This window comes from Procambarus clarkii, chromosome 52, assembly GCF_040958095.1.
Source record: "Procambarus clarkii isolate CNS0578487 chromosome 52, FALCON_Pclarkii_2.0, whole genome shotgun sequence".
NCBI lineage: Eukaryota > Metazoa > Arthropoda > Malacostraca > Decapoda > Cambaridae > Procambarus > Procambarus clarkii.
In genome coordinates, this window is record NC_091201.1 from 1,742,429 (window position 1) to 1,759,581 (window position 17,153).

A 17,153-nucleotide genomic window follows, 5' to 3' on the forward strand; every position below is an offset into this window, starting at 1 on the left:
GTGAAAGGGGGGTGGTGTTGTGGGCGTGGGAGGGGGTGGTGTTGTGGGCGTGGGAGGGGAGGTGGTGTTGTGGGCGTGGGAGGCGGGTGGTGTTGTGGGCGTGGGAGGCGGGTGGTGTTGTGGGCGTGGGAGGGGGTGGTGTTGTGGGCGTGGGAGGGGGTGGTGTTGTGGGCGTGGGAGGCGGGTAGTGTTGTGGGCGTGGGAGGCGGGTGGTGTTGTGGGCGTGGGAGGCGGGTGGTGTTGTGGGCGTGGGAGGGGGGGTAGTGTTGTGGGAGGGGGGGTAGTGTTGTGGGCGTGGGAGGGGGGGTAGTGTTGTGGGAGGGGGGGTAGTATTGTGGGTGTGGGAGGGGGGGTGGTGTTGTGGGCGTGGGAGGGGGGGTGGTGTTGTGGGCGTGGGAGGCGGGTGGTGTTGTGGGCGTGGGAGGTGGGGTAGTGTTGTGGGAGGGGGGTGGTGTTGTGGGCGTGGGAGGGGGGTAGTGTTGTGGGCGTGGGAAGGGGGGTGGTGTTGTGGGCGTGGGAGGCGGGTGGTGTTGTGGGCGTGAGAGGTGGGGTAGTGTTGTGGGAGGGGGGTGGTGGTGTGGGCGTGGGAGGGGGTGGTGTTGTGGGCGTGGGAGGGTGGTAGTGTTGTGGGCGTGGGAGGCGGTGGTGTTGTGGGCAGGGGAGGGCTTGGTGTTGTGGGCGTGGGAGGGGGTGGTGTTGTGGGAGGGGGTGGTGTTCTGGGCGTGGGAGGGGGGGGGTGGTGTTGTAGGCGTGGGAGAGGGTGGTGTTGTGGGCGTGGGACGGTTGGTGTTGTGGGCGTGGGACGGGTGTTGTGGGCGTGTGACGGGTGGTGTTGTGGGCGTGGGATGGGTGGTGTTGTGGGCGTGGGAGGGGTGGTGTTGTGGGCGTGGGAGGGGTGGTGATGTGGGCGTGGGAGGGGGTGGTGTTAGGGTAGTGGGAGGAGATTAGTGTTGTGGGCGTGGGAGGGGGGGTAGTGTTGTGGGCGTGGGAGGGGGGGGGTAGTGTTGTGGGCGTGGGAGGGGGGGGTAGTGTTGTGGGCGTGGGAGGGGGTTGGGTTATGGGCGTGGGAAAGGGGGTAGTGTTGTGGGCGTGGGAGGGGGGTGTGGTGTTGTGGGCGTGGGAGGGGGGTGGTGTTGTGGGCGTGGGAGGGGGGTGGTGTTGTGGGCGTGGGAGGGCGTGGTGTTGTGGGCGTGGGAGGGGGGGTGGTGTTGTGGGCGTGGGAGGGGGTGGTGTTGTGGGCGTGGGAGGGGGGTGGTGTTGTGGGCGTGGGAGGGGGTGGTGTTGTGGGCGTGGGAGGGGGTGGTGTTGTGGGCGTGGGAGGGGGTGGTGTTGTGGGCGTGGGAGGGGGTGGTGTTGTGGGCGTGCGAGGGGGTGGTGTTGTGGGCGTGGGAGGGGGTGGTGTTGTGGGCGTGGGAGGGGGGTGGTGTTGAAGGCGTGGGAGGGGGGGGGGTGTTGTGGGCGTGGGAGGGGGGGGGGGTGTTGTGGGCGTGGGAGGGGGGTGGTGTTGTGGGCGTGGGAGGGGGGAGGTGTTGTGGGCGTGGGAGGGGGGTGGTGTGGGTGTGGGAGGGGGGTGGTGTTGTGGGCGTGGGAGGGGGGGTGGTGTTGAGGGCGTGGGAAGGGGGGTGGTGTTGTGGGCGTGGGAGGGGGGTGGGCGTGGGTGCGGGGGGGGTGGGCGTGGGAGCGGGGGGGGTATTGTGGGCGTGGGAGGGGGGGTATTGTGGGCGTGGGACGGGTGTTGTGGGCGTGGGAGGGGTTAGTGTTGTGGGCGTGGGCGGGGGGGGGGGTGGGTGGTGGTGGTGTGGGCGTGGGAGGGGAGTAGTGTTGTGGGCGTGGGAGGGGGGGTGTTGTGGGCGTGGGAGCGGGGTGGTGGTGTTGTGGGCGTGGGATGGGTGGTGTTGTGGGCGTGGGACGGGTGTTGTGGGCGTGGGAGGGGTTTGTGTTGTGGGCGTGGGAGGGGGGTGGTGGTGTGGGCTTGGGAGGGGAGTAGTGTTGTTAGCGTGGAGTGGGGGGGGGGGGTGGTGTTGTGGGCGTGGGAGGGGGTGGTGTTGTGGTCGTGGGAAAGGGGTAGTGTTGTAGTCGTGGGAGGGATTAGTGTTGTGGGCGTGGGAGGGGGTGGTGTTGTAGGCGTGGGAGGGGGTAGTGTTGTGGGCGTGGGAGGGGGGTAGTGTTGTGGGCGTGGGAGGGGGGGTAGTGTTGTGGGAGGGGGGGTAGTGTTGTGGGCGTGGAAGGGGGGGGGTAGTGTTGTGGGCGTGGAAGGGGGGGTAGTGTTGTGGGCGTGGAAGGGGGGTGGTGTTGTAGGCGTGGGTCGGGGTTGGTGTTGTGGGAGTGGGCGCGGAACGGGGGTGGTGTTGTGGGAGTGGGCGTGGGACGGGAGTGGTGTTGTGGGAGTGGGCGTGGGAGCCGTGCCCCGACCTGGCCAACATGCAGATGGCCAAGGTACCATGAGGAGGTCGTCACTGGGGTCGCGGCCGCGCTTCTTGCCCAGCTCGGCGGCAGCAGCTGCGGCTGCGGCTGCGGCGGGCAGCGGTGGAGGCGGCGCCAAGGGCACAGCTGCGGCCGCGGCCGCAACAGCAGAACCAGGCTATTAGTAGCAGGCGGGGCAAGCCAAGCAGGCCAGCATACGGCCACCCAACACGCGCACCAACAGCACGAGAAATAAAAGAAAAGAAGAGGCACGCGTTAACAAAATGGCTAATGTAGAGTTGTATAATGGCGGCGCCCGTCTCGGGGGTGTGGGGCGGCCCCCCCTCATGCAGTCTGTGCCCCTCCACACGCCCCCACCGCCGCCCTGAGGGTGGTGGTGGGGGCGGTGGAGACAAGCGCCGGCCAGTGCAGGTCATAGTGTGGGCACAGGACAGTGGGTGGGCCCAGGCCGCATGCAGCAGCAGCGCCCTGCAAGAGACGCATTAGGGGCGTGCCAGCCGCCTGCAGGAGGGCCCGGGCCTCAAGGTTGAGACACGGTCGGCCCCGGGAGGTCTCCTGGTGGTGGCCGTCACGCCTGACACAAGCCGGCCGGCCGCTGGTCGCAGGGGGCAGGTGAGGGAGGGGGTTAACAGGGGTCAGCCCCGCCAGCAGCAGCAGCGTTAAGAGAGACGGGGACGGGTGAGAGAGTGGACGGGTGACCAGCGGCGGCTCTAGCAACACATGACACCCACACTTACCGTCGTCCAGCTCCCCTCACCACACTGACAGAGGCTGTCACCTCTCACCTCACCATGTACTCCTACCATCCTCTCCATAATCTCTACTACTATCTAAAGTCTCACTAAAACATGAACCTACATATATATACATTGGGTACACATGTTCTTTTAATGGGGGGGACGGGCCGTTCGCCTCAGAGAGGAGAATGTAAGGCACCCGGGGAGTCGTGTGAGGCTTCCCCCTCTACACACTGGTATACGGCCTTCTAGATCAAATCAGTTACCCTACGGATACTATCTCTGGTAATACTGTGGCTGGTCTGACCCTGCACAGCACATCTAGGGGGATGACCTTGGAGCTTTTCATTTGAAATTGTATTTAATTCCACTGTTCCCCATTGTTGTCGAGTGATTGATTAAGCCAGCCGTGAGGACATGAGTAGCTCGTAATATTTTGTAGTAATTAATGACTGCATTGTATTACATCTTAGATGATACATTATATACATTAATATATAATCCCTTCAGCTCCCGCCAGAGGTAGAGATCGGGAGGCTCCTGCAGCTGATGCATGGATCATAACCCTTGGACTTAATTTTAAGTCTGAGGATTGATAACTGTTAATCCCTTGTTTATCCGATAATGTAAGACGTGGGATTGCTGGATTGTTTCAAGCGTAAGTTACACACGTGTAAATGAGTTTATGGTATAAACAGGAGCTGCCTGGTATGGGCAAATAGGCATATATTCCTCCGGATTTGTCATTATCACAGTACAAAGTCATTTCTTCTCAGATCATTAAAGTAAATAATGACCAATAAATTATTCCCCCACTGTATAAATCACAAGACAATTATACTTAACATTTCCAACACTTGGCTGTGGCCTCGCTGGCCAGGTTGATGGCCAGTGAGTCACATCGTCCATGCTGGCCGCTTCACGAAGCGGTTACGCAAGCACTTACGAACCTGGGGCCAGATTCACGAAAGGACTTACGCAAGCACTTACGAACGTGTACATCTTTCCTCAATCTTTGACGGCTTTGGTTACATTTATTAAACAGTTTATAAGCATGAAAACTTGCCAATTAACTGTTGTTATTGTTATAAACAGCCTCCTGGAGCTTCGCAGCTCATTAACTGTTTAATAATTGTAAACAAAGCCGCATAAGGTTGAGAAAAGATGTACAGGGGTCAGATTCACGAAAGCACTTACAAACCTGTACATCTTTTCTCAATCTTTGGCGGCTTTGTTTACAATTATTAAACAGTTAATGACCTCCGAAGCACCAGGAGGCTGTTTATAACAATAACAACAGCTAAATGGGACGTTTTCATGCTTGTAAACTGTTTAATAAATGTAACCCAAGCCGTCAAAGATTGAGGAAAGATGTAAACGTTCGTAAGTGCTTGCGTAAGTCATTTCGTGAATCTGGCCCCAGGTTCGTAAGTACTTGCGTAACTGCTTCGTGAATCTGGCCCCTGGTGAATCTTAATATAGGAGGCAACAGAGCATAATGCTGTGGACCAAATATCACTGATGTCGCCTACGATACAAAAGTGTAAACACGCACTACAAAAGGGGATTACATCTTTACAATCTGGGGTAGATTGATTCTCAACATTTATTGTGTGAAAACCCACGTAGGCCTAATTCAAAGACGTTCTTAAGCCGTTCTGGAGATATTCCAAAACTTGGAACGGACCTAAAACTCTCAGAAAATGCATGCTACTAAAAAAACAAGTGTGTTGATATAATTTTAAAATAATCCAGTGTATCGGCTGATATAGGGAATCTGTCTAATAAGTTGACTTAACTTGCAATATGGTCTTCTGTCCTCCCTCGCATCCCCCTCACACAGTCCCCCAATGAAATCACTCATTACAAAACCAGGAGTCATTACAGGAAGTGCAAAATAGATCCGTTGAAAAGCAAAAGTGCAATATGTACACTTTAGGACAAATTCTATACTATACATTAATGGCCTATGATTTTTCAGCAGTCTCCCTCTACATGGAAGAGTTCAGTATTATCAGACCTTTACAAGTGCTCAAGAGAATGCGTGATAAAACATCCAAGAGGATCCAGGGCAATGAAGGGACGACGACGTTTCGGTCCGTCCTTTCACCTTCTAGTGTGTGGTCTGGTCAACATACTTTAGCCACGGTATTGTGACTCATTGCCTGCACCTTTACTCTTCGCTGGGCCTTATGTTCATCGTGTTCATCATGTTTATGGCATCTTTACCCCTTCATTGGTTCCTTTGTGCATTTCCTTCCATATCGTTCACTCCAGTATGTTGTTATTTTGTTGTGCACATTAGGAACCGGGCCTTCCAGTATCTTCCATAGATATATTATGTGATGGGTCTCTTGTCTTCTTTCCTCAGCACATTTCGAGATCTTTGAGGCGGTTTTCTGGTATAGTTTTACTGTGTATGCCTATCATATGTCTTCTGTGTGTGTGTATGCCTATAGTATGTCTTCTGTGTGTGTGTATGCCTATCATATGTCTTCTGTGTGTGTGTATGCCTATCATATGTCTTCTGTGTGTGTGTATGCCTATAGTATGTCTTCTGTGTGTGTGTATGCCTATAGTATGTCTTCTGTGTGTGTGTATGCCTATCATATGTCTTCTGTGTGTGTGTATGCCTATAGTATGTCTTCTGTGTGTGTGTGTATGCCTATAGTATGTCTTCTGTGTGTATGCCTATAGTATGTCTTCTGTGTGTGTGTGTATGCCTATCATATGTCTTCTGTGTGTGTGTATGCCTATCATATGTCTTCTGTGTGTGTGTATGCCTATCATATGTCTTCTGTGTGTGTGTATGCCTATCATATGTCTTCTGTGTGTGTGTATGCCTATCATATGTCTTCTGTGTGTGTGTATGCCTATAGTATGTCTTCTGTGTGTGTGTGTATGCCTATCATATGTCTTCTGTGTGTGTGTATGCCTATAGTATGTCTTCTGTGTGTGTGTATGCCTATAGTATGTCTTCTGTGTGTGTGTATGCCTATCATATGTCTTCTGTGTGTGTGTATGCCTATAGTATGTCTTCTGTGTGTGTGTATGCCTATCATATGTCTTCTGTGTGTGTGTATGCCTATCATATGTCTTCTGTGTGTGTGTATGCCTATCATATGTCTTCTGTGTGTGTGTATGCCTATCATATGTCTTCTGTGTGTGTGTATGCCTATAGTATGTCTTCTGTGTGTGTGTGTATGCCTATCATATGTCTTCTGTGTGTGTGTATGCCTATCATATGTCTTCTGTGTGTGTGTATGCCTATAGTATGTCTTCTGTGTGTGTGTATGCCTATCATATGTCTTCTGTGTGTGTGTATGCCTATAGTATGTCTTCTGTGTGTGTGTATGCCTATAGTATGTCTTCTGTGTGTGTGTATGCCTATCATATGTCTTCTGTGTGTGTGTATGCCTATAGTATGTCTTCTGTGTGTGTGTGTATGCCTATCATATGTCTTCTGTGTGTGTGTATGCCTATCATATGTCTTCTGTGTGTGTGTATGCCTATAGTATGTCTTCTGTGTGTGTGTATGCCTATCATATGTCTTCTGTGTGTGTGTATGCCTATAGTATGTCTTCTGTGTGTGTGTATGCCTATAGTATGTCTTCTGTGTGTGTGTATGCCTATCATATGTCTTCTGTGTGTGTGTATGCCTATAGTATGTCTTCTGTGTGTGTGTGTATGCCTATAGTATGTCTTCTGTGTGTGTGTATGCCTATAGTATGTCTTCTGTGTGTGTGTGTATGCCTATCATATGTCTTCTGTGTGTGTGTATGCCTATCATATGTCTTCTGTGTGTGTGTATGCCTATCATATGTCTTCTGTGTGTGTGTATGCCTATCATATGTCTTCTGTGTGTGTGTATGCCTATCATATGTCTTCTGTGTGTGTGTATGCCTATAGTATGTCTTCTGTGTGTGTGTGTATGCCTATCATATGTCTTCTGTGTGTGTGTATGCCTATAGTATGTCTTCTGTGTGTGTGTATGCCTATAGTATGTCTTCTGTGTGTGTGTATGCCTATCATATGTCTTCTGTGTGTGTGTATGCCTATAGTATGTCTTCTGTGTGTGTGTATGCCTATCATATGTCTTCTGTGTGTGTGTATGCCTATCATATGTCTTCTGTGTGTGTGTATGCCTATCATATGTCTTCTGTGTGTGTGTATGCCTATCATATGTCTTCTGTGTGTGTGTATGCCTATAGTATGTCTTCTGTGTGTGTGTGTATGCCTATCATATGTCTTCTGTGTGTGTGTATGCCTATCATATGTCTTCTGTGTGTGTGTATGCCTATAGTATGTCTTCTGTGTGTGTGTATGCCTATCATATGTCTTCTGTGTGTGTGTATGCCTATCATATGTCTTCTGTGTGTGTGTATGCATACCATATGTCCTCTGTGTGTGTGTGTATGCATACCATGTCTTCTGTGTGTGTATGCATACCATATGTCCTCTGTGTGTGTATGCATACCATATGTCTTGTGTGTGTGTGTGTATGCATACCATATGTCTTGTGTGTGTGTGTGTGTATGCATACCATATGTCTTGTGTGTGTGTGTATGCCTACCATATGTCTTCCCTGTATTTCTTCTATTTCGTTAATCTCTCCTGCCTTGAAAGGAGGAGTGAGTATCGAGGTGCATGCAAGGTGGAAAAGCCAATTCATCTTCTAAATATTATAGCACTTACAGCAGCTATTGATCGAACGTACAAACAATTAATTGTCTCATAAAAAAATAAGTTTTCTACTACTGGACCACTGCAAATATTATGTTAAAGGTGGACCAGTAAGTATATATCAATCTAAGAGGAATAGAAGCATTGTGTCCTTGTATTTAGAGGATTTCATAATTCCTTTTTCTGGCTGATGCTACAGTTGCTCTTATGCTTACTACATATGTCGTCTAATACCCTTATCCCAAAACCGTTTACATGTCTGCTCTATGAGAAGATCTGACGAGTCTTGTATCGTGTACATATGGTAGGGGCATAACTGGCCGACCCCTCACAGTGTTCAAGAGAGAACTGGATAAGCACCTCCAAAGGATACCTGATCAACCAGGCTGTGACTCGTACGTCAGGCTGCGAGCAGCCGCGTCCAACAGCCTGGTTGATCAGTCCGGCAACCAGGAGGCCTGGTCGACGACCGGGCCGCGGGGACGCTAAGCCCCGGAAGCACCTCAAGGTAAGGTGTATCCAGTTTAAGTACATCGCTTTTTCCATATGTGACCTTGCTGCGGTCCGTACATCATCCTCACTCTTACTTATGTCGTGCCTCGACCATTGTCCCTCCTGTGGGCCCTCTTACCTTTCATCAACTTCCTTTTTTCCTGTATGGTCGTCTCGCTTGCAGAATTCTCTCTCGGTTCATGTTACCAATATTTCTCCTCGTGTTGTCCCATGGAGGGTCCCACTTCCCAAGTGTTGCAAAGCCTTGACCCACGTGGCAAAGGTTTCTAACCCTCCTACGGATCTGAAGCGCCTTTTTCTTGCACACTTTTCTTCACACTCCCGCTCCGTTACCGTCTTCACAGATGGGTCCGAGTGTACCGATGGTGTAGGCTACTCCGGTGTATGTCCTGACCACACCTATATGTGCCTCCTGCCCCCAGGCACTTAGCATCTTCACAGCAGAACCTTATGCCATTTTGTATGCAATTGTCGCTGCTTTCTCGCTGTCAACATTCCTTTGTCATAACTATAGTGACTCTCGCAGTGCCTCGTGGCTCTGGAGTCATTTAATCCTAGCCATCTTGTGGTAGTCGAAATTAAAAATTGGCCATTTCTTGTCTCCAATAGATTTAAGACAGTTGAGTTTTGCTGGATTCCCAGCCACATTGGTGTGTCCTTAAATGAGTGCGCGGACGCTGCTGCTAACGCGGCTATCATGTTTTGTCCAAAAACCGTTTCCACATTTGTCCTATTTTTCCACAAACGTGTTACTTATTCCGACGTCTACCCAGTTAGTCATTCCTCAATCCATGCCTGATGGTAAGGTCGTTGTTTTCTTATTGCTGGTCTTACAGGTAGACTGCTCTCTCCGCCCTTTTACCACCGTAACCGGCGGTGGGAAACGGCTCTGACGAGGTTACATATTGGCCATACACGTTTAACTCACGGACACTTAATGGAACGCCGCCCTGCTCCTTATTGTCCAAACTGCATTGTTCTCCTTACATTCGTGCATAACCTTATTGAATGTCCTGACTTCCAGGACGTGTGTGTCTTGCTTCCCGACCGTCACTTGTCCCACGATAGAATTCTTGGTGAATTGGATACCTCTGATATCGCTCGCCTCATGTGCTTTTGTTCTCGTATTGGCATCCTTGGTGATATTTAGCGCCTTCTGAACATGGTGCAACTTTGATGGTGCCACATAGTCTCTTCTGCTTGGCGGCGCCATCTGATAATTACTTTCCATATCCAACTTGCTGGAAATTATTAGTGTTGAATATTATTTATTCTTTCGTCGATTGGAAAAAAAATTGTATCTGTTTACAGTCTTTGAATGTCTCATACTGAGGCAATATTCATGCTGATTTTGGAAGTGTCGACAAAAGATGTCACGAAACTGCTCCTTTTGAATCTCTCTCTTTTTGAATAAAAAAAATTATATGACTTTTCGCACCTCCGTTTACCAGCTTATCGATCAAGTTGAAACATTCCGTTGAGTGTGTATGACACGAACACCTGACCACTATAGCGCATACTGTGTCGTGTAGACCTGCACATTTCTGGTTGGAAATACAGCTTTAACCTAAACAACATTTTCCATTTATGTGCACATTTCAGCATTTTGAGGATGTGGGCAACTGTATCCCATACGACTACATCTGTATACATTAAGAGAATGGTCCGTCCACCCAATGGTGGAGAATGGTCCGTCCGGTCTGTGGGTGTAGGTGGCCCTACACCCACAACGGGTGTAGGGCGACCCACCCCACCCACCTACTGCCCTCCCCCCCCCCCATTATGCTGCATTTACACACGTTTGACTTCCTGGTCATTAGCTCTACTATCTGCGCTCTCGCTTTGTTCCATTACTAGTCTCATTACCAACAGCAGTTCACATTAAATACTTAGTGTTGTTTCTCTCATTCTGTGCTGAAATCAGGCCATCTTTGTCTCATTTACTGTGAGTGGGTGGGTGGGTGTGTAGAGCTGGTGGAGGCTGGGATGTGGGAGTGGGTGTAAGCATGGTGGGTGGGCAGGGTGTATGGGCATGCCATGGTTGTGGTAGTGGACTTGTCATGGGTGAGTGTGGAGGGAATGGGCATATGCTTTGTAGAGGGGGGTGGGTGGGTGTGTAGCGCTGGTGGAGGCTGGGATGTGGGAGTGGGTGTAAGCATGGTGGGTGGGCAGGGTGTATGGGCATGCCATGGGTGTGGTAGTGGACTTGTCATGGGTGAGTGTGGAGGGAATGGGCATATGCTTTGTAGAGGGGGGTGGGTACATTGTACGTGTGGGCATAGGTTGCAGGGTGGGGGAGAGGGGGGGGGGAGGGCAGTAGGTGGGTGGGGTGGGTGGCCCTACACCCGTTGTGGGGCTAGCTGGGTGTGGTGGGGATCGAGAGGGGGAGCTGGAAAGCTGCAGGAACACGCAAGCCATAGATCACTAAGAACTCTTAATTAACCCGGCCAGGATTCGAACCCATGCCGTCCAGGATAACCTCTAAGATTACACAGTACCGTGACCACCGCACCAATGATAGTTTAGACGATCATTGGTGCGGTGATTGGGCCCCTCACAGTAACCACAGTGTCATGGCCCCTCACAGCAACCACCGTGTCATGGCCCCCTCACAGTAACCACAGTGTCATGCCCCCTTACAGTAACCACAGTGTCATGGGCCCCCTCACAGTAACCACAGTGTCATGGGGCCCTCACAGTAACCACAGTGTCATGGGCCCCTCACAGTAACCACAGTGTCATGGGCCCCTCACAGTAACCACAGTGACATGGGCCTCTCACAGTAACCACAGTGTCATGGCCCCCTCACAGTAACCACAGTGTCATGGGGCCCTCACAGTAACCACAGTGTCATGGCCCCCTCACAGTAACCACAGTGACATGGGCCCCTCACAGTAACCACAGTGGCATGGGCCCCTCACAGTAACCACAGTGTCATGGCCCCCTCACAGTAACCAGTGTCATGGGCCCCTCACAGTAACCACAGTGTCATGGGCCCCTCACAGTAACCACAGTGTCATGGGTCCCTCACAGTAACCAGTGTCATGGGCCCCTCACAGTAACCACAGTGTCATGGGGCCCTCACAGTAACCACAGTGTCATGGCCCCTCACAGTAACCACAGTGTCATGGGCCCCTCACAGTAACCACAGTGTCATGGCCCCTCACAGTAACCACAGTGTCATGGGTCCCTCACAGTAACCAGTGTCATGGGCCCCTCACAGTAACCACAGTGCCATGGCCCCTCACAGTAACCACAGTGTCATGGGCCCCCCTCACAGTAACAACAGTGTCATGGCCCCTCACAGTAACAACAGTGTCATGGCCCCTCACAGTAACCACAGTGTCATGGCCCCTCACAGTAACCACAGTGTCATGGGCCCCCCTCACAGTAACAACAGTGTCATGGCCCCTCACAGTAACAACAGTGTCATGGCCCCTCACAGTAACCACAGTGTCATGGGCCCCCTCACAGTAACCACAGTGTCATGGGCCCCCTCACAGTAACAACAGTGTCATGGGCCCCCCTCACAGTAACAACAGTGTCATGGCCCCTCACAGTAACAACAGTGTCATGGCCCCCTCACAGTAACCACAGTGTCATGGGCCCCTCACAGAAACCACAGTCATGGTCCCCTCACAGTAACCACAGTCATGGCCCCTCACAGTACCCACAGTCATGGCCCCCTCACAGTACCCACAGTATCATGGCCCCCTCACAGTAACCACAGTGTCATGGCCCCTCACAGTAACCACAGTCATGGCTCCCCTCACAGTAACCACAGTGTCATGGCCCCTCACAGTAACCACAGTATCATGGCCCCCTCACAGTAACCAGTGTCATGGCCCCCTCACAGTAACCACAGTGTCATGGCCCCTCACAGTAACCACAGTGTCATGGCCCCTCACAGTAACCACAGTCATGGCTCCCCTCACAGTAACCACAGTGTCATGGCCCCTCACAGTAACCACAGTATCATGGCCCCCTCACAGTAACCAGTGTCATGGCCCATCACAGTAACCAGTGTCATTATATAATAATTATATATATATATATATATATATATATATATATATATATATATATATATATATATATATATATATATATGTATATATATATATATATATATGTCGTACCTAGTAGCCAGAACGCACTTCTCAGCCTACTATGCAAGGCCCGATTTGCCTAATAAGCCATGTTTTCCTGAATTAATATATTTTCTTTATTTTTTTTCTTATGAAATGATAAAGCTACCCATTTCATTATGTATGAGGTCAATTGTTTTTTATTGGAGATAAAATTAAAGTAGATATATGACCGAACCTAACCAACCCTACCTAACCTAACCTAACCTATCTTTATAGGTTAGGTTAGGTAGCCGAAAAAGTTAGGTTAGGTTAGGTAGGTTAGGTAGTCGAAAAACAATTAATTCATGAAAACTTGGCTTATTAGGCAAATCGGGCCTTGCATAGTAGGCTGAGAAGTGAGTTCTGGCTACTAGGTACGACATATCCCCTACTGCAGATATGACGTTTTGTAAGGGACACTAGCTGATCGCGGATTGGCCGACTTAGGTCGCGGGCGACCAATCAGAGCCCGCTGTGACGTCACCGAGTGCCCAGGGCGGCGCCAACGTCAGTGTTGACCTGACCGTAGATGCGAGAGGATGCACCTCGGTCAGCTCTTAAGGATTTGAGGCTCTACAAGCTTTTTCTCAGTGGATTAGAGCTAGCCATCGCAGCCCACCTTATATATTGGAGACCCCGCGCTTCTGGAAAGCAAAAAGGAACCAAGTTTGAGCAAAAGTGTGCCAAACTTGGAAAATATTCGGCGACGACGCTGGGCGGCGACGCTGGACGTTGAGGGCCTGGAAGGTGTGGCGGGGAAGCCTAGCTGTGACCCGGTCACATTCACTGAGGGTTTTGGAGGGACGACACCGTTCCTAGGACAAGGAGCAACGCCTTGTGGAAGGGGCGAGTGTGGGAAATAGTGATTAGATTAGCTCAGTGCCCATTGATGAACCAGGATTGGGGTAGCTGAATCTCAGGGATTGGAACGGCGACGACGCGAAGGCTTCACGACACCTGAGGACCTGTGGAACGTTCCTGGATCGTCAAGGACCGACTCAGGAAGTGTGGGCACCTCACACCATCAGGGACAGGCGTCGTGAGCCAGGAATGTGAAGGTAGATCACTTTCCCTCCCATTACCCCTTGTGTGAGTAGGCTAGTTAGGCCACAATATTTACTTGTGTATGTGGCAATAGGACATTAATACTTTAGTAGTAGAATAGGCTGCAGAGCAGCTTGTGTCCAAGACCGTTGGAGAGGACAGTGTGTATGGATGGCAGGACAGTGAAGAAGAGGTGCCGACGTGGTGAAGAGGCCCTCCTGTGAGAGAGAGTGTTGGAGGTCGTGGAAGAAAAGTTGCTGACGATCTCCAGATTTATTATCCTTATTTTCATATTCATGTATTACTTGTGATTGTATGTGTGTTCATGTAATTTGTGTCAGTAAATTCACACATTTTATCATTGTGTTAAAGTGTGCCTCCATTATAATATTTCTCTATGAGCATACACGAAGGTTATCATAGTACCACCGAGGGAACACCACGTTCTCTATAGCAGTTCTTATTGCCTGGAGAGTGGTAAAAAACAGCACAGACTCATATAAAAGTATAACCTTAGCCATCCGATCAGTATCAGTGCCTGAATGGTGGCAACTAGTAACGTAGTGGCTAGAGAGAGGTAAAGCCACACAGACCTTCCTGGGAGAGTACCCTGGGTCAACAGTCCGATAGCAGATCTATAGGAGTAGCAACCTTCTGGCAACAAACAATATATAATACACCCAATGAACTGCATCGCTGGGGTGCAGATATAATAACCCAGCTGGCGACCTTGTTAAGAAGAAGATAGAGAAGACAGGCGGGAAAGGAGTTCCTGCAACCTTTTTGTCTGGCAGGCAAGACTCAGGGAGGTTATTGTTATAAGGTAAGCCTGAGTCTTCCTTCACTCCTCCACGGGTCTAGGCCGGAACTGTTAACAGCAGTTTCCCCGTGTTTGACTGAAGGGCTTCCCGGGTGAATCAGTGGCACGCCCCTTTTGTGATGGAAGCAAAGACCTGCGGAGGTGGGCATTGTTGGTCCTCTCCTGTGTGACCAAGGAGACTCCGGTGAATCCTGGGAGTCGGAGGGGCTGAGTATTCGGCCTTTTGAGCCCCTAGCAGCCGAGTCCCAGCAGAGCCCCGGCCCACCCCCCGTGACAAGAACGTGATCGGATGGCTAAGGTTACACTTTTATATAAGTCTGTGCTGTTTTTTACCACTCTCCAGGTAATAAGAACTTCTATAGAGAACGTGGTGTTCCCTCGGTGGTACTATGATAACCTTCGTGTATGCTCATAGAGAAATATTATAATGGAGGCACACTTTAACACAATGATAAAATGTGTGAATTTACTGACACAAATTACATGAACACACATACTATCACAATATATATATAAAGCCTACAGGGCAAGGTGCTCAGTAGTCTGCACTGACAAATTCACAAAGACCTGAATGTTGTAGCATTAAATATTATGATAGATATCGTGAGGAGACATTCACATATGGGACTAATAGAACAAGAACCCGGCAATGTGATGTTATAGTGGCCAGAATACGCCTGGGATATAGACGTATCTGGCAGCTTTCTCAAAACCCAAATGTCGAGTACACAATGTGTCAACTTTGTGAAAGAGAAAACATCCACTCTCTTGAACATTATATTGTAGAATGTCCCATATTGACTAACTTTCGCCCTCCTGGGCTAAGGTATGCTGAACTCTGTAGTTACTATATGAGTACTGGAACACTTGATATATTGGACTTGTACCCAAGATTGACCATGCAATGTATCAACTATATATCAACTACACATACAATGTATGTATGTGATGTAACTATATAACTTGAGCTTGTAAAAACACCTTAATCACCTTCAGTGGTCAAGTACTTAATAACACACTAGTTTCTATAGCAGCTATCTTACCCTCTCAGAGTAGGAGAGCCATAAATGTATGTATATGTATTTGTGTGCGTAAGTATATGTATGTATGTGTATAAAGTATATGTGGAAGCTAATCGGAATTACATTTCACCTTTGTAAATGCACATTAATGACACTCTGTAAAGAACACATCGACCACTTTATGTAGGGCAGACGTAACTCTGTGTATCAACGTATTTATATATGTAGGTTAGATTAACATTTTAAAAGCACAACAATCACCTTCTGCGGTTGATTGTTCAATACACCACTGAACTATATGTTTAACAGATCTCTCACTCTGTCCATGGAGGACAGAAGAAAATGTATATATGCTGGTTAGCATTGTAAATGTCTGGCCACGTCTGGGGTAGAAAAAATAAATAAAAAACCTGACAAACTTTGCATTATAAGGATAGAAGAAGAGTGAACAATAAAGTGATTATACACAACTGCGGTGTTACCAAGTCTACGGAAACAACGCTCCTTGTTTCATTATGTGGCAGTATTAGTAATGTTGCGCCTCTTGTCTCGATTCTAGTTAGTGCTTCACCACTACACACACACACACACACACACACAGTAACCACACACACACACACACACACACACACACACACACACACACACACACACACACACACACACACACACACTATGCTCCGTCAGAGGTAAACAACACTGCCTACCCAACTTGGGTTTACTCATTAAAAGCCGTCACCGTTACAGGAGGAAAATTAATGTTGGTACTAACGCTCTTTGGCACAGTTACTTTCTGGTAACTGGCACCCGTGACTGGCACCTCTAGTAACTGGCACCCGTGACTGGCACCTCTAGTAACTGGCACCCGTGACTGGCACCCGTGACTGGCACCCGTGACTGGCACCTCTAGTAACTGGCACCCGTGACTGGCACCTCTAGTAACTGGCACCCGTGACTGGCACCTCTAGTAACTGGCACCCGTGACTGGCACCTCTAGTAACTGGCACCCGTGACTGGCACCCGTGACTGGCACCCGTGACTGGCACCTCTAGTAACTGGCACCCGTGACTGGCACCTCTAGTAACTGGCACCCGTGACTGGCACCTCTAGTAACTGGCACCCGTGACTGGCACCCGTGACTGGCACCTCTAGTAACTGGCACCCGTGACTGGCACCTCTAGTAACTGGCACCCGTGACTGGCACCCGTGACTGGCACCCGTGACTGGCACCTCTAGTAACTGGCACCCGTGACTGGCACCTCTAGTAACTGGCACCCGTGACTGGCACCCGTGACTGGCACCCGTGACTGGCACCCGTGACTGGCACCTCTAGTAACTGGCACCCGTGACTGGCACCTCTAGTAACTGGCACCTCTAGTAACTGGCACCCGTGACTGGCACCTCTAGTAACTGGCACCCGTGACTGGCACCTCGCGAGTGACGTGGTCACATTAGCGAGAGGCGCCGCTAATGGTTTCCTTTCAGGTTACATAAATAAATCAAATTATCATTTAAACATTACCTTAACAGTTCCAGATAATGGTTGAGGCAGCTAGCTATTAGTTTGGATAAACGTTGTAATTACAGGTTAATATGATGCGTTTAAAGGGAAAGGGGGCACCATACCCTCCCCCCTGACGCCATCTAGCGGCGAAGCGTCGCCAACACGACAGGGGACCAACACACAGCCTTGTGATGGGCTGGGCGCATCCGATCCCATGATCGTCGTCGCCCCTAAATCAACACAACAACAACCTTGTGATGGGTGACTCCTGGTTCA

At 50.0% G+C, this 17,153-nt stretch overlaps 1 protein-coding gene across 1 annotated transcript in view; it reads right to left on the bottom strand.

Annotated features, from left to right (window-relative positions):
• Positions 1-17,153, bottom strand: part of LOC123763716 (muscleblind-like protein 1) — a 274,770-nt gene that overhangs the window by 1,478 nt on the left and 256,139 nt on the right. The window contains exon 6 of the mRNA XM_069304185.1: positions 2,176-2,581. Within this exon, the coding sequence (XP_069160286.1) occupies positions 2,176-2,581 (406 nt within the window). The remainder of the gene's footprint in view (positions 1-2,175; positions 2,582-17,153) is intronic.